This window comes from Thermobia domestica, chromosome 13 (genome assembly GCF_964235325.1).
Source record: "Thermobia domestica chromosome 13, izTheDome1.hap1.1, whole genome shotgun sequence".
NCBI classification, from domain to species: Eukaryota; Metazoa; Arthropoda; class Insecta; order Zygentoma; family Lepismatidae; genus Thermobia; species Thermobia domestica.
The window spans coordinates 78,222,780-78,249,039 of NC_137466.1; the positions used below are offsets into that span (position 1 = coordinate 78,222,780).

The window sequence follows — 26,260 nt, forward strand, 5'->3', positions numbered from 1 at the left end:
TAAGATAGTTATGTTTCAGCTACAAGACACTGATCCATTTGGTTATGTCTTCTGATATCGTAAAAGGTACCAAATAAAAGAAAATATTTGATACATTTTACAATGAGCACACAAGATGGCACTTGCTGTTAGATTTCACTAGAAGTGCTGTTTTATGATTTTTTTTGTATGGGTAAAGTATTTTAAGGTAACGACCTTATTACAAAGTAGATATATTGTTTGACGTGTTAAGTTTTAAATATTAATTTACATTTAAGGATTTCGAGAAGTAACTTGCCCAGAACGCCCTAATGTGTTGTCGCTAAATTTGTACGTTTACTCTGGTAATCACAAGAAGAAAATTCTTGGATCAACTTACCTCATCAAGAAACCTAGCCTGTCTTGTGTTTGTTAGTGTGTCAGCGAGGACCAGGTATTGAAATACGTACCTGAGAGCATAACACATATACGGCACTTACAGGATAGACGAAAGTTATCGCTTTCGAAGGGTTCCTTGTCTTTTGAAACTCATTACACTCATCTTATTTTCTTTCTCATCTCACATCTCATTGTTGCTCATCTCTCATTTCGGCCAGTGGGCCTGGGGCCCAGCACTGGTTGACCCGATATGGCGACTGGAGGACAACATGTCGGACTTCCTACGGTAATAGCTGGTCCTACCGTATCCTCTGCAGATTCGGATATCAGACGTAGGCACCGAGGTTCACACCGTACTGACAATAGCCCGGAAAGATCACGATCTCCAGTTATAGGTCACCATCACGCACCATCTCCGAAACGTCATCGCCGGGATAGCATCTCAGACTCTGATAGTGAGCGACTTAGAATCGACGACACGGAGTTCCCATCGCTATCTGACAGCACAAAGCAACCAATATATTCGTTCTTACTTACAAATTTCGACGCAAAATATCAGAACGTAAAGCAAATATATCTTCAACTCACTAAATATTATCGGCGAGCTCAGATCTCTCAAATTGTTGCCACCAGAAATGGGATGATCATCAAATCTCCTGATCAGAATCTTGCTACCACTATTCGTAACAAGTTCAGTTATGAAATTTTTGGCAAGAATGCACAACTCTCTAAATTGACTGACCGGAGAATCAAACAGCCGCCTCCGCCACCTCGCACGCCTGCTTTTTCCGTGGTCATACGAGGTGTAAATCTTGAGTTTACGGACGATGAGATTCTACATGAACTCACAGAGGAAGGACACAAAGTTTCCAAGTGCATCCGCATTAGAAACGACCGAGGTCCCACTTACATGGTCCGAATGTTATCTCAATCGCAGGACACCATCAACCAGCTTCTTGATAACGGAGCTTATATATATCGCAAACGGCATCGTGTCGAGCCCTCACGCACTGCACGACCAGTACCAATCCGCTGCGAGCGTTGTCAAGAATATAACACGCACACCAGCGCCAACTGCAGGAATAACTTGAAATGCGGATACTGTGCTGGACTCCATTCCACACGTACCTGTCCGAACCTGCAGCGCCCACCGCAGTGCTCAGCTTGTCCTGGACAACACCCGACTTACAGTTTTAAGTGTCAAGCTCGACCCGCACCTTCACCGAATAAACCTCACTTAGTGGCACCACTTCGCACTCAAAGTGAACCAATGACCGAACCCACTCCTTCCTCCAATATACCACCTGATTCGCAGCCAGTTACAGTATCTCAACTTCTTCAGTTCATCACATTAACGCTACAAAACGTGCATCCTTTTCTACGGCCGCATGTACTACAACAAGTACAGTATGCTGCCCGCTGCATATTCCACGTTACCTTCAATGCCACCTATACAGGCCAACGAGTTCACTTTCACACCACCCGCTTGGAAACATCTGTTTGAGATTATGAATTTCTTTATGGATATCGTTATTATCTTTCTCAACATCAGTTCCCTCAATCAACATAAACCTCTCTTCGAACAACTTCTTCTGGAAGAACATGCATCAGCGTTTCTACTAAACGAAACGCATCTCACACCTTGCATGTCTTGTAAGTTCTCAGGATACCAGATCTTTCGAGCCGACAATCAAACACCAGCCCTGCGCGCCAATGGCGGCGTACTCATTGGATTTGCTTCTCAGTTACCTTATCGTACTTTCCAAGCTCCTAATTCCAACCTTCCAGAATATCTTATCACAACCGTCTATTTCAAAGCTTTATACATAACCTTGGCGACCATCTACGTTCGCCCCGGCCATGCAATACCATACTCTTTTCTTCAGTATATCGCTAACAATTTTCGCCACTTCATTATCATGGCCGATATTAACATCCATAGTAGACCCGCTTGCCAGAAGGCTCAATTCCAGGACTTCGTTACAACACGCATACCTTGCATTCTGCATAAACTTCCAAAATCAACACGCCCTCTCTCAGATACCACACCGGATGTTGTCATCACCTCAACTACCCTTGGCGGCAAATGCCATATCGAAGTCTTAGACCCTCTTGGCAGCGACCACCTTCCAGTCAAGTTAACTATCAAACGTTCTTTTCGTCACCACTGTTCTGTAAACATTCCACCGAGGGAGGTCCCTAGATTTGACAAGGCTAATTGGGATAACTACAGACTTCATCTCACTTCTAAGCTTGAACATCTCGAGCCACCAAATACTGAGGATGAACTATACTCGGCGCTGGATACTATCACCTCTTCTATCCATACAGCATCTGCCGAGAATATACCTACCTCGCAAGTACATCCATGGCGTCCTCGATTACCACCTCAATACCTTCACATGATCAAACGTTCTCGACAATTTTACCGAGATTACGTACGTACAAAGAACGAAGAGGCTCTACGCCATCACCGACAACTCCAACGTACGGTTCGTAACTACGTTATAGCCTATAAACTTAGAAACTGGGTTAAAACGTGCAATACACTGGACGCAACTTCACATCCTACCAAATACTGGAAGAGATTTAATGCATTGACTGGCAAACTCACTCGAACACCTTATCCTCTCATTGACGGTGATCATCCACTCACGTCAGATAGTGCCAAAGCTGATGCCTTTGCGAATCACCTACAAACCATCTTCACGCCATTTCCTCCTGAAAGATCTGAACGACGCCATCCTGCATATACGTTTAATGTTGAATCTCGTCATCTTCAACCCAGTACAGAGCATACCTTTCCAGCTCATCACGAACTTACCACACCTATCACAGTTCCTGAACTTCGTGAAGTCACAGCTCGCAAACGTAACACTCCTCCAGGCATGGACCTTATCACCTACCGTCACATTAAAGAGAGTCCTTTCTGTTTACTGCTCCTGTTAGCCCATATTTTCACTTTCATTTTACGTACCGGTTTCATTCCCGTCAATTGGAAAACCTCTAAGACTTTAATGTCTCTAAAACCTAACAAGCCAGCTACTTCAGTATCATCTTACCGTCCAATCCAATTAACCACTGTTTTCTGCAAAATTCTCGAACGCATTCTTGTTAACAGACTTCATCCACATTTCTCTCGCCATCGCATCATTCCACTCCATCAAGCTGGTTTCCGTCCTCGCATTGGTGTTCATGACCAGCTCTTACGCCTTACCAATCTCATTACGAATCATTTTAACCGCTCACAGCCATCATGTTTACTTCTATTCGACCTTGAAAAAGCTTTCGATAAGGTATGGCATCTTGCGCTTTTCTTTAAGCTTCTGTCCTGTAAACTACCAATTTGCTACATCCGATTCATTTTCAACTTTCTATCATGTCGCATAACATACATATCCGTAAACAACTCCTTATCACACCCTGTCTTTATTCATTCCGGAGTTCCACAGGGCTCAGCATTATCTCCACTTTTGTATCTGCTCTTCGTTGCCGATCTTCCTCCACTTCCTTCAAATGTACATCTCTTCCAGTTTGCAGACGACACGGCTTTTCTTGCTCTAGGCAAAACGATCCATCAATTGAACATAGCACTCCAATCTGCCATTGATATGTTTGTTAGTTGGTGCTCGAAATGGCGATTACGCTTAAATTCTGAGAAGACTCAAGGAATAGTTTTTCTTGACCCTAAGAGACGGTCCCGCGTCCATAGAAACCCAACACGCTTGAACCTTACTGTTCTTGATACTCCCATCAAACCTACCAAACACGTTAAGTACCTCGGCGTTACATTCGACACTCACCTCACATGGCGTCCTCACTTAGCTCAGATTATCACCAAAGCCTACAATAGACTAAATCTTCTTCGCCGACTTTCTGGCACAACCTGGGGCCTACGAGCAGATACCATTCTCACAACATATAAGGTGTTCCTACGACCCGTCCTCACCTATGGGTTCACAGCTTGGGTCGCTGCACACTCAACCTTTTACAACAAGCTCAAGATCCTAGAACGACACGCCCTGCGTATTGCATATCGTATAAAGCTACCCAGCCCTACACAAGATCTGTATGATCGCATCTCCTTTCCTCACATCCTGCACCACATTGAAAAGCTTCGACTTTCCTACATCACCAATAGACTGGCTCAGAAACATCCTCTTTTCCTTGATATTCTACACAGTGATATCGATTATGCTCCACAACATCCTGTTCGGCACCCTCCACTCTCCCTCCTCTTTACTTTATACCGCTATTCACTCCCACCAAATCATCCAGATCAAGACATCGCAGCTGCCTTTGCCATTCATTCAGACTCGCACTACATCTTCCCATCATACGCACAGTAATCCATCTCTTCTAACAGGGCTCATTGTGTCTCTCATCATGATCCTGAGCAGCCCCAGGATCGGAAGATAACATGCATTCGTCTAACTAACCCTTCCCTTTACTGTGTTGTGGCGTTCAGTGCACCTCACTCTCATCTCCATCTCATCACCCATCCTAATGATTATGGCTAAAGGCCATAATGCCTACTATGGTACTTAAATAGTATATAATTTATGATCAATAAAGTTAATAGAAATTATTAAATCACTTAGACCATCCCTGCTGCCTCCTTTCCATATTAATATTCCTTCTCTTCCCGAGAAAAGGGCGTAACCCTTGTAAGGGGCTGGCATGCCTTCAGCATGCTAGCACTGTTAAAAAAAAAAATCTTGGATTCTAGCGTCGCAGTTCGAGAAGCGGAACTTAGCTGTGAATTGCGGTAAGGGTCGAAAACTAATTTCTTCAGTAATTATCCAAGCAGAATTTCATGATTACTTCCTTTATTATCTGGCATCAGTAAACACTTGACACTATCTGGCAACACCGCACTATTTAGCATAGCATCGAGAACACCTAGTGATCCACCATAAGCTATTAAACTTCAAGTTTATTTCAAAGAAAACACGAAAATAGTTTCTGATATAACTCCATTGGCTGCACCCGTGTTTACGTTAGTTCAATCGCATTCGATTGTTTTTAATGCGTCAAGTCAAATCCAACAATGACTTGAACATTCAACAATGCCATTCTTCATACATGAGGAACGTCTAAAAGAAAAGATGTACATCCAGTATACCTAGACCTGGTTCCTGGACTAAAGGTGCATGCTCTTCTAGAATTACTCGAGGATAAAACTTTCTCTTTGTTTGACTTGAACCACGGTTTCGTTCTTTTTGCTATCAAAGTATAGATCTTCTCTATAGATATTATAGATCTTCTCTATAGATATTAGTATAATCTGTAGCACTTTCTTGTAGGTTCGATCTAAATTGCGTACATTCTCGGCGAATCTTACTTCTGTCAATAACATTTGAAATTTCTCTTCCATCTGAAAGAGGAAGATAGCACAGATCAAAACCGTTAAATATGGCAAAAGTCGTTCGAATGCTATTTTGAGAGGAAAACAACCATTTTAGGATTTCAATTAGACAGTAAACTATGTTTGTTGGACTGATAAATTACAAAATACGTAATCGAACTCTCTAAGAGGTTCTCTAAAACCATGCCGTGAAGAATATGTCTAACGATCCTCATGTGGGTGAACAAAAAATTATCGAAAGTTATCCAACGAAATGCAAGAATGAGCTACGTATAATTCCGATCAAAGCCTAAATATGATTTTTTTTCATTACAAAACTGCCATTACTTTCATAGAAAATTGAAAAAAGAAAAAAGAAACGATGAAGGGATTGCTATTTTTTAAAACTTGGTTCTTTTTGGTAAAAAATGAACTGGTTACGAAAATAGAAATATTCGAACATTTCTGGTAACGTTGCCAGTCACTTATACTATTAATATCCCTAATTAACCTTCCCCTTTTTCCGAGCTCTCCCCTCATTTCATCGAAACATTTGCTTTACAAACTTGCATACAGACACAACAGTTCTGTTGTAAAATCTCAGTGGAACTAAATTGGAAAACTAAACAATACCCTCGTGAGGGCAAAGTTAAACAAACTTCTGTTGTTTTATTTTATTCATCAATTCCATTCGTTTGTAGATAGACTTCTCCAGTTTTGAATAATTAAAGAAAAAGGCAAAACTTCGTAAAATACAACATGCAATATGAATGAATACCTTCTTTCGGGAAAATAATTCATAACATGATTTGTCGCAATTGAATTATGACTGAAAGTGTTTCATTGTAATTGTTGCACATGCCTGCTAGAATTATCAGTGCATTATTATTGAAGTTCCTACCTAGCCTCACTTCTGTTCTGTATCACCAGTCTGTGGTCTCGAAACTTACCGCACAGGGACAGATCAAACCACAGTACATTTCTTTATGAAATAATATTACCCAGTAATATATTTCTAATTCCATTTATATATGTTAATACTAATGTAATTAATTTTCATAAAATCACATACAACGAAAAATCTGTTTACTTCTGTATTCTGTATTCAATCACGTAGGATTTAATTTAATTGAGAGACTGTCTCATTTCATTAAGCTATATGTATAATAAAGGTCATTTGCTACAATGCAGAAAAAAAAGAATCCTACATTAAATCAAAGAATAATACGTAAAATCATATTCGATTTATTAAATTATTTGAGCAGACATCACTAATGAAACATGTCTACTTAGTAAATTGAACTATCTGCAATGATAATATATAGCAGTGTGACGTGTATACCACATAAAGTAATTGGTTTGTTTAGCGTGATGTTTTTCAATATCGAAGCAGGAAGTAGCAGCAGATTTTTTACCACTTTGGGTTTGAGTAGAGACATTAGAATGGAGATGGAATATAATTCCTGTGACGCTTAATTGATTGCATAAAATTACTTTTCGGAATCTGTTACTGTTTCCATTCTATAGCGACCAAATTAAAAACGGAAGTAGTTGATTTCTAACAATTCAGGTATGAATATAGGGTTAAGGAAGAACATTCTCGCAAAACAACTTGCAATCTCTCATCATTTTTGCTCTATTAGATCAATATAATGAAACCGGAAATTGTAGTGGAGAGATATAAATATGAATGTGCATATGAAATGTTTTCTTGGGGTGCTTAATCCGAAAACCGAAAATACTCCTCACCATCTATTATCGCTTTTGCTATAATATTGGGGTAACGAAGAAAGTTTTGTCGCTTTATTTGGATGTCTGTGTTTAATTGGTTCTCACACCGTCAGTTGAATGCGAATGGAGATAAGGCGAAGGTCAGTTGTTGGTGTGGGTATATCCAACATACTACATGGTTATAGCACTTCAGTTAAACCGCAAACTTGCGTAAGGACAAAGTGAACACGAGACCTCCACAGAGCGTCATAAGGGTGTGTATGCTGTACGAGTTCAAACTGGAGTCTAAACCGCTGCAGCGAGGCGGAAGATATGCCAGGCCTTTGATAAGGGTGTCATGACTACGGGGACAGTGCAGCGGTGGTTTAACAAGCTTAAAGACGGTGACAAAATACTCGAAGACGCACCATGTGCCGGAAGACCAACACATGTACATCTTTATTCAGCAATTGAGGCGAACAGTGGGCAGACATGTAAGGAACTGAGACTACAATTCAGTGTGAGTGGAGAAACCATTCGCCAGCACCTCGATCAAATTGGGAAGCACTAAAATTTGGGTTAATGGGTCACACATGATTTGACTCCGGGCCAGAAGGCAACGCGAGCAGACACTTCTTTGCTGTCACGTCTGAGGAAGGAGCCATTTCTGAACAGAATGTTGACATATGATGAGAAGTGGGTCCTGTACGAAGCTCCCCGGCGCAGTCATCATTGGTTAGCATCCCATGAACCGGTTCCAAAACAGCCGAAACCAGCACTGCACCAGAAGAAGGTCCTCCTGTGTGTTTGATGTACTGCTCGCGGTATCGTGCATTGGGAACTGCTACCAGCTGGTCAGAGCATCAATGAAACGGCGTACTGTCAGAAGTAGAGCCGTGTTCAAGAAAAACTCAGAACTCTGGAGCCAGGAGTTCTGAATCGCAAAGGGGTCCTCCTGTTACAGGACAAGGCTAAGCTCCACGTGGCTATTATGAGCCGGACACCATTCTACGCCTTGAATGGGAAACACTACTGCATCTACCATACTCCCTGCACATTGTACCGTCCCATTATCACCTGTTCAGTATCTTGAACAATCACCTTAGCGGACGCCAGTTCAAATCCCTACCCCAATGGAGTCCATGGCCTTCCAGAACGTTGTCAGAAGGTCGTCGATGGTGACGGGGAACATTTTAGATCTTCCAGGTACGTCTTAGGTGACATATTGATGTTCGAAGGTGTGGGTGAACTTTCTTGTTTACCTTTATATTATCAACGTTAATTCCGGAAATTGTTGCTGTTTACCACTTCCAGTTTAATTATCACCTCCTAACTTTTGAGCCTGTGGGTTCTGGTCAAAATTGATGGTAAGACGAGGTCTTTTTTTTTCGGACGGACGGACACACATACGTGAACAAACAGGATAAATGTATAAATAAGATTTGATATACCAAACTCTTTAAAAAGGAACTATAGTGAGCTGTTGACTGATGTGACTTTTTTAATAACAAGGCTGCATGTACACGAAGCAGGATGTACTGTTTAAAGTAGATTTCCAACCACTACTCAGCTTTATATTAGAGGCAGACCCTACTTAGATTTGTATTCGAGGCAGGTTCTACTCAGGTTTACATCCCAGGCAGACAATACTCAGGTTTATTGCATTTTAATTTGTGGACTTTCTAACTAATCAAAATGGGGGATAGTGTAGAATTTTATCCATTGTTTTCTTGTTTTGGAAAAGATACATGAACATTGATGGGAATCGAATTAATAGAAACAAATGTTGCTCATGATCTGATATGTAACATAGTATGTTTGTTTAAGGCGTAAGTACGTAAATATTACACATTCTCTTTTGGCAGAACTATTAGTTATTATTGGCAAGGAACGGCATACTTTTTAGAGCCATAAAAGTTTGTTTTTGTCGATTTTAATCAATGTGGAAACTACACATTAAGAATTGATTCTTCATCATGTCGTTTTGTTAAGCTCGTATGATTGTCTAATACACAGCCATACAATAAATAAATAAATAAATAAAGGTTCTGTGCGGCGGACCCCTGGGCATAGATTCGATGTATTTTGTTACCCAGAATCCAAATTTCGGAACCCCAGGATGATTAACAGTGTCAATTTCTTTTTATGGGCGAAAAACGTGTGTCCTCAATATCCAAAATCGCTCAAGTTTTCGCCTACAAAAAGGGACTTGATACGGTCAATCGTCCTAGGGTTTCGAAATTTTGATTCTGTGACACAAGAACACATCGAATCCATACTCTGGGATCCGCTGAAGAGAACTTTTTTGTATAGCTGCTACGTGTATACTCTCTATCCAAAATCGCTCAAGTTTTCCGCCCATAACAAAACATTGACACGATCGATCGTCCTGGGGTTTCAAAATGTGAATTCTTTGTAGCAAAATACGTCGAAACTATATCTTGGGGTCCCCTGCACAGAACTTTCATTTTCTTGTGTGTGTGTGTTGCTATGTAATCTTTGGACCATATTTTTGGCCAAATAGAAAATAAAGTTTAAGAGTTAATTCTAGTTTTAGACTATATCTGATTTACCACGCATCACGTATTGTCATTTTAATAGTGTTATAATGACCTTCATGAGGGTATACTTTAGTATTAGACTCACTTTAATAGGTGGCATGGTTTTCCTTCAGCACCCATTTTAGGTTTACATTTATTCTTTTATACATTGATCATCAGTTGAATTACAGGCAGCAGAACAGTTGCAGAAACCGCCCTGCAGAGGCTCCACCAGTACATGTGAATGTAACGCATCGCGCGTGTACTGCTGCCGTGCTGCCGTGTGTTTCCTCCTCTCTCAGTATTCGTGTCAGTTTAGTGTGTGATGGTCAAGACGAAGAACCTGAATGCATTTGACAGTGGTCAAATCTTAGGGTCCAGACGACTAGGTGGCTCGATTTCAGAAATGGCTGCGGCACTCGGATTTTCAAAGGCAATAGTGTCAAGGGTGTTTCATGAGTACCTGACTTCCGGTAAAACCGCACCCGCATGGGCAAACTGCGATGGTCAGGGGCGTGTCGACAACAGAGGTAGGCGCCAATTGGCCCGCATCATAACAGTCGATAGACGGTCCACACTACGTCAAATCGCGGAGAGGTTCAGTGCAAGACAACAGCGGTGTATTAGCAGTCACACAATCCACAACCATCTACTCGACATGAGGTACAGAAGCCATCGTCCCACGTTAGTACCCTTTCTAACCATACAAAAGAGGAAACAATGTCAAGCATGAGAAAAGGAACACCGTGGAAATGTGGAAATAGATTGTGTGCACAGATGAGTCACGTTTCACATTGGTATATGCCGGGTGCGTCGCCAACCACACGAAGCAATAGATCCGTCATGCCAGCAGGGAACTGTGCAGCCCGGCGGTAGTGGTATTCTCATCTGGGGCATGTTTACGTGGACTGAAATGGGCCACCTAACATGTGTGGCACGGTCCCTCACAGGTGAACGATACCACGATCTTCTGGATGACCATGTCCTGTCATTTGCTCGGCTGCAACATCCGGATGGTGACCTCATCTTTCAGCGGGACAATGCGCCGGCCCACCGCTCTAGGATGGCAGCAGGCTGGTTTGATTAGCACCTCTCTGAACCGGACAACTCTGGGCCATCACGGTCATCGCACCTCAATCCCATCGAACACATCTGGAACTCCAGAAACGACGTCTTCAGGCTGTGGATCCTCTTCCGATCAACCTGCGGGCTCTGTGAGAGACTTTGCAGCAGATATGGATTGAGATGCCACAACAACTCTTCAGGCACCTCGTGGAGTCCAGGCCACTCGGGTAGCCGCCGTTATCCGAGCGAAAGGTGGTGCTACACGGTATTAGGCAGGTATCTCTAATTCAACTGGTAATCAGTGTAAATTTGTCTGAATTTATGTATGAGATTTTATGCCGTTACATGTCATTTTGTTCTCCTCACTGAGGTCTATCGATTGCTATATAATTGACCTTAAGACAATTTTCTTTCGTTAAACGCGAATAATACTGTAGAATTTATTTATTTATGTTTTCTATGCCGGAAAACACACTAATAAGTAGTACATGATATGCGAGGTGTTTTCAAAAAGAAACCAAACTTTTGAAATAGCGCGCCAATCGACAGAGGGAGCGCGATTTACCTACTGAGTGCTTCTAACTGCAGGTTTAGACAGCAAATTGCCATTTGCCTCGTTTCTCTATGACCGTTAGTCGCTGAGCTACACCCGCTAAAGTGAGCACGTGCACAAGCTGTTTGTCTTATTAATGATATACTGACAATGAAAGAGCTCGAAGAACAACGTGTATGTGTGAAATATTTACAGAGATACTTCAGTTGCTCTTCAATTCAAATTCATTTAGGGTCTCTTCATCAAGAAAAAAAGAACGCATGATTTGGTCAAAGATCAAGGCGATGTTGATTGTGTTTTTTGATTCTAAAGGCATTGTCCATCATGACTTTGTATCACGTGGTCAGATAATAAGACCAACATCTGTACCTGAATATTTAAGCGTGGTTGACGGATGTTGTGCGCAGAAAGAAGCCTGAATTGTGGGAAAACTAGACTTGAATGGTGCACCGTGCATATGCGTCTACTCATGTTTCGCTCCTCATCCTCAATTATCTAGCAAAACATTAGACTCCCGTTGTGCTCCATTTCCCTATTCTCCGTATTTAGTCAAAGCATACTTTTTGTTTTTGGTGAAAGGACGTCGTTTCCAAACCTTGAAGAAGTTTCAGGACAATGCGACAAGAGTCCTGAGCATCATACCAGGCTGTGGGTTCCAGGAAGCTTTCTAAAAATGAGAGAAAACTTTGAAACGGTGTGGATTCAGTAGAAGGGACTACTTTGAGGGAGACAGTGCTTAAAATCTTGTGAAATAAGTAATACAGTTTTTATAGCAGAAGTTCGGTCTTTTTTTGAACATGCCACGCATATATTTATTTTCTTCTAACATAACTAGGTCCATATTTACGCACGGGTCACAGTAGCTTATCTCCATAGTGGCACTTTACTATACATTATTCAGCGTAAGCTCTAAACTCCGGTAAACAAAATATTTGTATCCTTCCGCTTGTCACAAATACGATTGGCTAGTTATGTATCACTCCCACTCCCCACGGGGAGGAACAAATTATACACGTGCATTTTGACAATACTGTCTCGTGTTGTCCAGATAAGGTGTGATTCAGCATAAGTGTCGCGAAGTTGTAACCAAGATAGAAAGCGCCATACTCACTATAAACTAGGCCTATTTATTTTTTCTTGCACGAACAGAAGGTACAAAACGCTGCAAGAAAATGTTACAAGTTGGTTGACATGGGTCCATGCCTGTAGGTCTCCACCAGTTTGCTGCGGAACCTCATGAACAGCCTTTTTCCGGACTTTTCTGCCACTCGCTTGGAAATGGTTGCCCACACGCGCTTGAAACCATTCAAATTCTTTGGAGGTGTCTTCCTTTTCTTATATTCAGCCTTGCATAGTGCCCAATATCTTTCGATAGGTCGATTTTGGGGCACATTTGGGGGATTAATGTTTTTGGGAACGAAGTTGATGTTGTTGTCCTCTAAAAGCTTGGTCACTTTAGCCGCATAATGTGAAGTTGCCAGGTCTGGCCAAAATAATACATTACCCATGGTCCTCTTCTTCCCCAAAAATGGCAACAGCCGTTTCTTGATGCACTCTTCTCTATACATATTCTGCTTCATGGTACCGGTTGTAATGAATGGTTCGGACACATCACCGTCCTCAGAAATTGTTTGCCAAACCAAGTATTTAGCTGGAAATTTCGTTTTTTGTTGCACTCGAGCTTCGTATGGAATAGCATGTCCTGGAACTAAGCTATAGTACTCAGTTCCAGCCGTTTCTTTGGGATCCGCGAACACGTATGTTTCATCATCCATTACAAAAAAATGTTCTCCGCCACTAGGAACACTCATCTTGTAGAGTTTTCTTGTGCCCCTTTTGACTCGCTCCACTTGATTTTTCACGTACTTTGGTATATGCTGCTTCTTCCTAGTGACAATCCCAAGCCTCTTTTTTGCTCGATTCACTGTAGATTGCGACGTACCCACGCGTTTTGCCAACTCACGTTCTGAGCATGATGGAATTTGGACCAATAGTCTCTTGAGCCTTGCATCTAGCTTGGTGTTTGGTTTCGGTCGGTATGACGGCTTTAGATCAGTGCTTCCAGTACCCACGAAACGTTTTATGGCTCTTTGGGTTGTCCTGTCAAACACACCTTGCTTCCGGAAATGCTCTAAAGTTGCTTTTTGATTGCCGTTTTGGCTCTGGAAAAACTTGCCTATTGCCTTGCTCAGGTATTTTGACTCCTCACGCTTCATTCTGCACCCACTCTTACACTACAGCTAGCTGGCTAGAAACTGTGATAAACACACTTTACAAGGACCTATAGATGGCGCTTCTCGTGCAATCTGTTCCGCGTTGGCATGACGTTACACCACACGACACTTATGCTGAATCATGCCTTACTTACATTAGCAGCAGAAAAGAAACTCGAAAGATTTTAAAAAAAAAGTATTTGAATTTCGCTCATGTTTGCCTTCTTGGTGTTTCCCCACAACACTCGCGGAACTGGGATTCATGCCAGTCATCTTTCAGACTTTAAAAGCAGAACACCCGTCGTCCACAGTTGAGTTGGAGCCATAATTACTGCGCATGCTTAGTGTTTATTTCTATTGTTTCATTAGCCACTCGATTGCAGTATTATTAGATAATCCGTATTATATTTTTGTCATTTATAATAATATAGCAGTTTTATATGAAGCTTCATAGTAAAAGTAATAATGCAATCACATGAACTATTTTGCGGAGGAGTACAAGCGTCGGTAGGACAACAGCAAATCAGCGAGATTTAGTTTCACGTGGCTTTGTTTAAGGCAGTTTAGAGCTTACGCCGAATAATGTATAGGAGTGCTATTTTTTTTCTAAATCGAGGTTGAAGTATCATAATCACAAGCAATAACCATTGAAATATTGTGACTATTATTATTATTATTATTATTAATAATAATAATAATAATAATAATAATAATAATAATAATAATAATAATAATAATAATAATAATAATAATAATATACGTCGTTGTTTTGTTATTCATTTATTAGAAAGCACTGGTTGAGTTATGGGCAATATCTTTGTTACGCACCTAGCTTCTGAAATGTACTTGTTAACACCTTTTCACATAAAATTAAAAGTATATATTGGAATTTCTCTCATGATCACGATATTCACTTCATATTTTATTTAAAAGAAATTAAACAGTCATTTTCGTGAAAAATGCAAATCAATATTGTTTTTAGCTGCAAATTAGAACTCCTTTGAAATTTTGACAGCGGAAAAATGTTAATTGGTTCATTATTTATACACAAGTCACATTTGGTTTTGAATATTGCAAGCATAACTGAAAGTTTAGGAGTTATTAAAGTATAAATAATTAACCTATAAATCACTGTGATAAATACTTCTTTCCAGTGTCTTGTTTCAAAATAGCTTTATGTGTTTGTAGTCTCAGACAGTTTGTGCTTAGACAGACTGATTATATGCTGTGGAACTCTGCATCGACTCATATCAGGGGCGAATCCAGAGGGGGCGATCGGCGTGACTCTGTGTGCTGTGATATTCCAAATCACACCAACTTCGTTCTTGTGGGGTTGCCATAACTTCTTAAAACTTATTCTTTAACACTGGCGCAAATCCCGGGGGGGACGAGGGGGACATGTCCCCCCCAATCTTGGACCTGGGGGGGACTGTCCCCCCCAATAATCTGATTTAAAAAGTGCTCTTTCGGATAAGTGTCATGATTTGTGTCCGACTGCCCCAAAGGAATGTAAGATGAAATTGATTTATCTTGGCTTTTCCATTTTTTTAAAAATAAAGAATCGTATTCTGTAGTATTTCAAACTGAACTTCGTGCTGTAGTGAGTTTAGCAGTCTCATCAATATGTATTAATTCCACTTCCGCTATTTGGGCACAAATTGCAATAAATGCCAGAGGGGATATGTCCCTCTCATGCTGGAAAGTTGTCTCAGTTGTAGGTACGGGCACAAATTCCGGGGAAATGGGGAGACATGTCCCCCCCAACATTGAACTGGAGGCTCTCCCAATAATCCGATTTGAAAAGTGCTTTTTGCAGATAACTGTGATGAACTGTATCCGACTGCCACAAAGGAAAGTGAGATGAAATTTGTTTCTCTTGGCTTTAAAATTTTTAATAAAAATGAAGGCGTGCGACTATGCGTGACGTAACCTGATATGAAATCTTATCTCCTCCTCTCTCCTAGGCCCTTGCACACAAAGAGTATATAGACTATCCAATGTCAGTAGAACCCATATTTTCAGTAAATGCGCATTTAATTTATTTGTAGTATCAGCCTAGGCATCTACTCATGCTTCGTAAGCTAACTAACTCTATAGCCTATGGAACTCGGAGGTTCAATGCCGCGTTCACAAAAGCTCTCCACTGACTTCTATCCTTAGCCAATTGGATCCAGTTTCTACTTTGTATTCCTATCTCTGCGATATCCATCTTAATATTGTCTAATCTGCGCCTAGGTCTTCTTAATAGTCGTTTTCCGATTGGTCTTACCGCTAACACTTTGAAAGCGTTCCTACTTTCTTCCATCCTGGCTACATGTCCTGCCCACCTAAGCCTCCTAGACTTGATGACCTTAACAATGTTTGGTAAGACGTATAATTTACGTAGTTCGTCGTTATGAGGTTTCCACCATTCCCCATTTCCGTTCCTCTTGGTCCGAATATTTCTCTCGGGATCTTGTTCTCAAATACTTTCAGTCTATGCTCTGCACTCAGTAAGCGACCATGTTTCGAAACCATACAGAACAACAGGTATGATTATCGTTTTATACATTTTAAGCTTCAAATCCCTCGACAGAATTCGCGACGACAAGAGGTTTTGAACTGAATAATAACACGAATTCCCTGTTTTTAGTCGACATTTAATTTCTTCGTGAATATATTTTTCGTCTGTTAATATTGATCCTAGATATTTGAAAGTATCCACTTTATCAAAAATATTATTTAATATTTTAACACATACATAATTTGCCGTATTACGGTCCCGACGCACTCCCATGTATTTAGTTTTCTCTGCATTTACTTCTAAACCCATGTCCATGCAAGCGCGTCTAATAAGACCTCTGCATTTCTTTCTATTTTTCTCCTATCATCCCCTACTAAATTTACATAATCAGCGTACGCATAGCCTGGTGAACACCGTTCAGCTCTAGGCCCTGGTTGCTATCTTTGATTTTTCTTATAGCGTATTCCAGGACAAATTTGAATAATAATGGCGACAACGCATCTTCTTGTTTCTTAACGTGAAAGCTCGTGGCTAAAAATTTTCCTACCCGGACTTTACTTTGGGATTCATTTAAACATGCCTTAATTGATCTAATTAGCTTTTTCGGTGTTTCAAATTCTGTAAGAACGTTGTACAATGTTTCTCTCCTAACCGAGTTATAAGCCTTTCTAAAATCAATAAATAGTTGATGTACCGGACTACTGTATTCCCGCTTATTTTCGAGTATTTGGCGAATGGTAAATATTTGGTCGATAGTTGATCGATTTCGTCTAAATCCACACTGATAATCTCAAAAAATTTCATCTGTGTATAGGGTCAATCTTCCTAATAGAATGTTTGAAAGGATTTTATGGGATGTTAACAGAAGAGAGATGCCTCGATAATTATTACAGTCAGTTTTGTCGCCTTTCTTGTGGATTGGTACAATGATTGATTCTTCCCACTCTTGTGGCAATTCTTCCTTGTTGTAGATAAGGAGAATGAGTTTGTGTATCTTGCTCTACAATTTTTTGCCTCCAGCTAAAATTAACCCAGCCAGAATTTCGTTTACACCCGAGATTTGTGTTTCTTTAATTTCTTTATAGCGATTTTTACTTCTGTTCGATTGGGTTCTGGAATATATGGTTCTGCGGTGTGTATCTCCTTTTCTCCACGCACACTAGTTTTTGGTTGCGTGTTAAGCAAATCGTCAAAGAAATCTTTCCATCTATTTAAGATGCTATCCGTATCAGTCAAAACTATACCGTCAGATTTCTTTAATATATAGGCACGAGGTTGATAGCCTTTCTTAAATTCGTTGATCCCTTTATACATGTCCCGAATGTTTTTATTTTTACTATTATCTTCAAGTTTCTAAATTTTAGCTTTCAAAATATCGCGTTTCTTTGTTCTAAAAGTTTTGGAAGTTCCTCGCCTCATGTCTACGAAATTTTGTGTAGTTATTTCATTCCGAGTTTATAGCCAACGTAATTTTGCCTATTTTCTCTTCTCTGCTAGTTCGAACCATGGTTTGTTCCTACGTACTTCCGCGTGTCCCAATTTTTCTTTTGAGAGAGGATGTTTCGTAAGCAAAGGAAAGAATTCAATTGCTGGAATATTTTTCTCTATAATCTTAAGGTTACATCTGTTAAGTAAAGAGTATGACATGCGTCAGATTTCTGAAACGATTCCTGTAATGTTATTGAGATTATAATCATTTTGCTCAAAGAGTATTGTTGAGTCATACATAATTGATATTCTTTCTTCATAGTTTTGGGGAAGTCGTCATTTATATTATTATATTACTATAAAACAATTTTAACGTGGATCTTTGTGGATGCCTAATTAGAAACATACCAATTATAAATATGCATGTATTCAGATTTCAGAATGTTTTCACGGCAGTGATTTGTAATACTGATATGTACTACTACTTCATCTACATCACCTAATATATAATATACTCTACAATAGTTGATCAGATTCATCTACCCTAATATGAGTTTCATCTCATTTATCTAGAATAAGCCTCAAATCTGCCCACCTTCCAATGTTGAAGACAACCAATGGCGTGTTTAGGATTTTCTTTCGAGGGCTACGCCCAACACAAGGAAGTGGGCAATTGCCCACCTGAGTTTGAGAATTAAATATATTTTAATTTATGCATAAATTGAAGTTATAATGGCAAGAATTACAGATCGATAAATCCTATATGATATGATACAAAAATTTAGAAGTGAATCTAACCCTTTATTCTATTCATACAAGAAAAAGAAAGCATCCTCTTGGCCGTCCTAATTTCCCGGGCTAATTATTCCCCCGTTTTGATTTTCTTTAATTCAAACATTTCCTTCTTTTAAAAATAACTAAACGATATAATTGTTCCTTTTTTATAATAACTAAAGTCCTGTCATGTTGAAATCCGCGCATGTTGGTGTGGAACACTAGTTTCGCTTATCAACTCCTCTTAGTTTTGGTGTTACTGATGACGGCCAACTTGAATCACAACTGACAACGGTCGATAAAGTATGATAGGCGAAATGAAGGTAGTAACGTCAAGAAAAAGAAACAGAAAAATAGAAAGGATGACAGAAAGAACAATTAAGGACGCAGTTCTTACATGGAATGAAATTTGACAAATACCGTATTATTTCTGAACAAAAAGCATAAGAAAATGAAAAGTCAATGACATTCTTAGAAATGGTTAGAAGGATTATTGTTGTACGTGGAATGCGTAAAACTAACAAATTATTTCGAGGGGAGAATGAGCCCGATAGACTTCTAAATACGTCACTGAAGACAATTCTGCTCCACTGATCCTTCACAGCATTGTTTTTCAACTTCATAAATATTTTGAACATCGCTTATATATATATATATATATATATATATATATATATATATATATATATATATATATATATATATATATGGGAACGTCTTACCCGTCCCCCCCAATGTTGAAGACAGATTTGTGCCTATGTTCTTTAATACAGTAAAAACACAACACAACGAAAGGAAAATAGTATACGTTGGCATATTAAGGCATAACAGTACTATAGAAACATACAAGCTTCCCAAGTGACCACCAGCAGAAACAGCAACTGCCTGCTAAATATCCAACAATGAACCCATATCGACTAATATCGACTAATAATCACAAAGTTAAATATGAGTGAATTTACTTTTTCTGTGTTTGATCGCGCGCCCCATTATTGACATTGTTGTCCATTGTTATCCGTTGTTGACATGCACAAAAATATTTGAGATTTTCTTTCAAACGTGACCAATTTGATTTTAAATAGATTATTCAAATCTACGTAATACCACTTTAAAATATGATAGTGTTTTTATAGACACGCTGTATATTACATTATTCATTACTTGGTATAATAATGTCAAATATACCACATAAAGATTTGCTCATAGCACAAAATAAAAAACTCATACAAATTCTCAATTTCAGTTGTTTAGTACTGATTACAAATACATTCTTGGAAGACAATGACATTGGCGTGCCTCATGCCTATTTTGCACACTTAAAATTAAATTATGGAATTATCTACCTTATACATAGGAATTTGAAATAGCTCTGATATCTTTCCTACCGCATTGTTCTTAGCAAATGAAAGATTTAGTTGGCCATTGAATAATAATATAGTTAGTAATATTTCATTGATTTGCGCTCATCATGTTAGCTGGTGGTGATACTAACTACAATAGATGTACATATAGAAAGATCACAGTGTGGCGCTGTTCCTACTGCGTTTCTTCGTTCAATCACCTTAGTTCTGTTACACCACTCAACACTGTATCTGTTCCAAATCGACAACACTAGACGTACCGTTATCAGCAACATCGGACACTTGGTGTAATAATACGCTAAGGCGTTAGTCATACTCGAACCGTTGGCCTCTGTTAAAGTTGCGTTGTTTTAACACTAACATTTTTTTTGCCGTGTAACTTTAAGAGTTGACGAAATCTCACCACTTATAAAAACCCTTCGAGTAAGGGTTATTATGACCTACGTCCAGAGCTGTATTTAACGGTTTTGCTGCCCCGAGCCCCATACACCCCTAGACCCAAGGAAATGTTTGCTTCCCCTGTACTTGTTCGTATTCAGTTACGACTAATCAATAGAAAAATACAAAAAACTGTAAAGAGATAAAACATTATAGTTATACGCTAGCAACTAATAAGTAATAACCCAAGCTTATTCTACTGATAGAAACATCGCAACATGAAAACTGGATTGCGCTGTACTACTAATGTTGTTTTCAGTACACACAAACACCTTTAAATTTCTCTTTCGTGAATATCCCCGTTTTACTGCTTACCATACTTCAATGTCGATTTTTTTTTAATATACCGCCCCTGAAATTTGCCACCCTGGGCAAGAGCTCCTATGGCCCGTTTGTAAAAACGAGACTGCTATCATAAAATCTTGCTACATACGATGCTATCAGTTTCTTGCTCTACGTAAAGATATCTTCGTACACAATTTCCAACTATAGTCTATCCACTGTTACACAAGTACCTGATGTAAATAAATACATGTATTCAGATGTACGTATTGTAGCCTGTAATTGTTCAGTGGCGTCATGTGAAAAATGTTCAACTTTACGCAGAAAAAGTACCTCACATTGATTTTTTTTCCCGAAAATTTTGGACAACGTAATGCTGAAAGTTAAAATAATGAGAAGAAGAAGAATAAAATAAGGTAGAAAATAAACTATTTTAAAGAAAATGAACTTCATTTAAAAGATATAGATGTTCAGGATCATTGGTATCATCTCTTACTTCAAACAGAGACACGGAAAGCGACCAATTAAACATGGAATGGGCAACTTATGTATGTAATTGTTTATTTACATCGGATATGGTTCATAGATTCCATCGAGTATAGAACAGTTAAACATTCGCTACTTCACATGTTTACGACACATTCTATCTTATATTAATCGCTTTAATTTAACTATATCTAATAGAATCGAGGACAAGTAAATATTCCGAAGTTTTGAGTTATATAATTTCCACTCGCCCACTTGTTTGTTTACTACGAATATTTTTCTCAAAATTTTGTTGTAGAAATCCTTCACATCTTTTCCGTGCAAATCAACTCTGAACTTTCTTGGTTATATAGTAAAAAAAATGGAAAAAAGTTTTTTATGCGTATCTTCGTTTCTAATTTGATCGATATCAGCCAGGTTAAAAATAGGCTTTGCATATATGCACGTGTTTCCTACCACTTTCTGATGTTTCTGCTTCGTTCTGTTTATTAGCATTACACCCGATATATACATTTTTCTTTGTGTATTTATAATAGCTGTGCTTATCATGACTTCCAAACCGATACTTTACGTACCGTCAGAAAGATATCCGCGTTTTCTTCACCTTTTTGTTCACGTAGGTTGTGTTAATACTCATTTACAATGAAAAACATTTCGACCATTTATTTTAACTGTTACAAAATCTTGAAAACTGAGCAAAGAGCAAGGTGGCACAGTGGTAGAGCGCTTACCTCTGGTGCGTGTAGTCTTTGGTTCGATCTACGGTCAAGTAGTTTTGTGGTGGACAGCATCGTGTTCGTGAGTTTTCTAGGGGTATTCCCTTTTCTCCCACTTTCTCATTCTACCAATGCTTCCATTATCGTTCACTTTCTTTAATCAAAGTCTCCCTTAGCCTAAAGGGCATACTAGTGGGACGTTAAACTTAAAGATTTCATTTTCATTTGAAAACTGAACGTCGCAATTGTTGGAATTTGAACTGGACAAATATTACATGAATAAATCAGACGCCGTGATGATGTGTGGCGTGGAGTAAAAGTTTTGACTATGTAAGTAAAGTAATTTCTAGAGCTCAATCCTTTTACTTTCTTAAGCTATAGGAACACGAAATTGATTAAAGATCCAATTAAAAGTGGTTTAGGGTCCTGTGAATGGAGACATTTCTTTCCATTAAATTGTTAAAATGTTTCTATTGTTTTATTTACTTTGTTTTAGTCTCACATCACTCTATACTAATTTAAGAAGAGAAAATCATGATAGTGATTTGGATACGTAAGAGTTATAGCACTAAAAACATTGTAGTTAATCGGGTTTCAGAGAAAAAAAATAGAAGAAAAGTACCCACTTCTATCATCAATAACTCCTAGTGACTGTTCTTTCGTGAACGTTCAATCTGTATAGTTCTTGACAGTGTACATTGCTGTGATTCACCATTTCTTGTACATTACGCTCATCCTCTTAGATTAACGATGATGTAATGATTTGTGGACAGTTAATTTGTTAGAATACGGACATAGAAGTCAAAGTTGCGTACTTTGTTTGTTTACCCGAATGTAAACATCGCTCGGTCCATTCTCTAGCACAGAGCCCTACGCCTTAGTTTCTTGGTGCTCATGACGTATACACCCAGTAATATATTCAACCTCAGAAGAATGATACAACGGGGTAGGCCGGAAGTAAGTCAGTATTTTAAAATATTATTTACATAGATATTACAATAAAACTTATGTTTGCTTGCTATACCACGTACCCCAATATTTATGCTCTTTTGATTATCCATTTTTTCTATGCTTATGTTCTTTGGTTTGAGCATAAGAGATGGAGAATCCACAGACCATTAAGTAAAAAACAAAAATTGCTGCAAGGTATGAAAAATAATAGTCTGTTGTTCTAGTATATAGTGGTAGAGGGCTCAGTGTAGTAGATATGTATTTTCGAATGTAAAAGAAACCAAATCCTATTGCTACCTTTTAATAACTATCATTTGTGTAGCGAACGTTTAGAGAACTTATAGGCCTTCAACGTCACAGTTTGGAAAAGAAAGGGAGAATGCTGAGATGTTCGGTGAAAACTTTTCCAAATCCATAAAACAAGCTGCAATTGGAAATGGTTACATTTGTCATGTGTACCAATTCCAGTACAAGAAAATTACAGTATTGCTCATGAAAGCCTCCTTACAAGAAAGAATTGTGTTATGAAAGATTGTCAAAGGCAGGTGAAATTTATAAAATCATTTCTGTATGGAGTACAGGGTATTCTTGACCTCTTTGACAATATTATTTGGAGCAAAAAGGTTGTGTTTCATGCAGAGAGTTCTTTACTAGGTGTGACAGTCACTAATGAGCAGACGAAAATCTTATAAAAAAGAATGAAAGGGTATCGAATAATCTGAAAATGTCGCGTTCAGTGCACAAGGAAATCAAGTCCACTTTTGGTCATTCTGAACATAGTTCATCTTTAAAATCTCTGTCTGAAACTCCATTCAGAGCTTAAAAGATTCATGTTCAGACATCGTAAATCATTCTTATAATGTAATAAAAAAGAATTTTAACTATTCCATGTGTCTAAGCGTCCCGTACAAAGTTTCTCTCTTTTTCTAATAGTTGGATTTGATTCCCTTGTGCTTTAAACGCCACAAATTATGTCCTGGCGCAATATACTTCTCATGTTCTTGAGCTGTCTTTACTGTAGAAGAAGTGCATGGGATGATATTTAGAAAAGGCAGCTCTTCCTCGAATTTCGCCTACCGTGTTAAGAATTGACTAAAGTAGCATTTTCTAGGTGATGGAAAATCCAGATCACATTCACTCGGTTACTATTTATGAGGATAGCAAACAAATAAAGTGTATCGAAGAAAACCTTAAAGTCTTTAAAAGTTTGTCAAAAGATCACTGAAGTCATATCTGGTATACCTGTCAATTTCTTTAGGAAGATTGTAGGAAATGTAGTTGTCTTTCTTAGAGAAATCAGTTGTTGAGCCTGAACCTTTGGCCCGCTGTACAAAATAGGCTAAAATCATGCTTAATTGAAGACTCGCTGCAGAAAACAATGTAAGTGCCAAACACAAAAGTTTTCTGTAACAATAGAGACAAAAGATAGTAAATTGTGCCCAAGCGTCACAAAATAGAAAATATTATCGCGTAGAACTACAACCTAGCATAAGCCAAGTATGAAAATCTAAGGTAAAAATGTATTCAAAAAATAAGTGAAACAATTTCAAGGTGGCACTTACATTGTTGTCTACAGCGAGTCTTCATTTCGGAACTCTCATTCCTACCAACTAACTTGCGTTTACACAAATGTTAATACTCAAATCTAAATATGGTTACAGCCCTTGTCTTAAGGCTCTTCAGTACAGCGAAATTAAAGTACCGCTAATTTTAGAGTTTTTAAAGTACCGCTAATACTCGAAAAGCAGAAACATAGTGAACTAGACAATACGATTTTGCATGTGATACCGTTATCACAAGTCATCTATCTGCTTTCGATTTGCAACTGTAGAAAGATTTAGCATTTTTTGCGGGTTCTGTAAATAGCGGCATACCAAAAGGCAGATAGGTGAATTGTGGTAAAGTTATCACATACCGTACAAAATCGTATTGTTTAGTTCACTACGTTTCTGCTTTTCGAATATTTTTATTTGTTTTGAATAGATTATAGAAAAAGTCTAAAATTAGCGGTACTTTAATTTCGCTGTAGTGAAGACTCTTAATAATAAACAGCAAAGCATGAACATGTTTAAACATTATTCAGCGTAAGCTCTAAACTCCGATAAACAAAATATTTGTATCCTTCCGCTTGTCACAAATACGATTGGCTAGTGATGTATCACTCCCACTCCCCACGGGGAGGAGCAAATTATACACGTGCATTTTGACAATACTGTCTCGTGTTGTCCAGATACTTACAGCAGCAGCAGAAAAGAAAGAAAAGAAACTCGAAAGATTAAAAAAGTATTTGAATTTCGCTCGTAAATAATTGTTGCTTAGTGAGAAAAGGTTTGCCTTGTTGGTGTTTCACCACAACACTCGCGGAACCGAGATTCATGCCAGTCATCTTTCAGACTTTAAAAGCAGAACACCCGTCCACAGTTGAGTTGGCGCCAGAATTACTGCGCATGCTTAGTGTTTATTTCTATTGTTTCATTAGCCACACTCAATTGCAGTATTATTAGATAATCCGTATTATATTTTTGTCATTTATAATAATATAACAGTTTTATATGAAGCTTCATAGTAAAAGTAATAATGCAATCACACGAACTATTTTGCGGAGGAGTACAAGCGTCGGTAGGACAACAGCAAATCAGCGAGATTTAGTTTCACGTGGCTTTGTTTAAGGCAGTTTAGAGCTTACGCCGTATAATATATAGTATAATCGCTATCCATTTTCAAAAAATTAAATTGAAACACAACAGTTTAATTTGCAATTAAATAGCCATAATAGTTTTAAATATGTAAATTGCCAGCACACTACCTCCATCTATTGACGTCAAGTAGGTAGATTTCTCAGATGGCGACATCTGTTGGCTTGATTGTGTACTATTAGGAATTAGGGTGATGCATTGATAGTTTTTTTAAAACAATAAATACTTAGGTAGGAGTGTTGTAAATGCTAGGAATCACATTGAGATGTAATTTCAGAACTAATTGCAGCCATACGCGTTAGAAAGGGTACAGTTCTAATTTGTGCTTATAATTTAGGATACAAAAAAGAAATAATTAAAAAGTGGCATTCCTCCCAGCCTATAGTAACTGTTCGCAATATAAATAAGGGCAAGAGATTTTCTTTCACGTTGAAATGTTTAACATTCTATTGCGGTGGGGGCACTATGGCTCAGTGGTAAAGCTCTTATTTTAGGTGTGCACAGTCCCTGGTTCGATCCCTGAACAAGTAAGTTTGTGATAGATAACATCGTGTTCTTGGGTTTTCTCGGGGTACTCTTGTTTCATCCTATACTCTAATTCCTAAGATTTTCATTCTATTGTCTACACAATCATAGTTCTTGGTACCATAGATTGCGTAACCTGCCCATAAACAGAAGATTAAAAACATATATGTGCATGTTTAATATTCACGATTTCTGAATATTAATACTTCTCAATGTATATGTTGTCAGGTAATCTCGAAACGAAAACCAAGAAAGAGATTAAAAAATAAAATATGATGTACGTAAGACAGGGAATTCGTTGGATCGAAGGCGATT

At 38.6% G+C, this 26,260-nt stretch overlaps 2 protein-coding genes across 2 annotated transcripts in view; one reads left to right on the forward strand and one right to left on the reverse strand.

The window, feature by feature from the left end:
* Positions 1-26,260, reverse strand: part of Tk (Tachykinin) — a 568,960-nt gene that overhangs the window by 207,371 nt on the left and 335,329 nt on the right. The gene's annotated exons all lie outside the window — the stretch shown is intronic.
* LOC145667645 (uncharacterized) lies at positions 1,866-10,311 on the forward strand. Its single transcript, XM_081735106.1, has 2 exons — positions 1,866-3,301; positions 10,089-10,311. Exons 1-2 carry the CDS (start codon positions 1,866-1,868, stop codon positions 10,309-10,311), a joined length of 1,659 nt encoding a protein of 552 aa, XP_081591232.1.

Bases quoted from the DNA above. Each gene is read 5' to 3' on its own strand.
- LOC145667645 (XM_081735106.1), top strand. From the start codon at position 1,866: ATGAATTTCTTTATGGATATCGTTATTATCTTTCTCAACATCAGTTCC. The intron at 3,302-10,088 runs GTTAGCCCATAT...GTTTTCCTTCAG, and splicing joins CCTTTCTGTTTACTGCTCCT to CACCCATTTTAGGTTTACAT.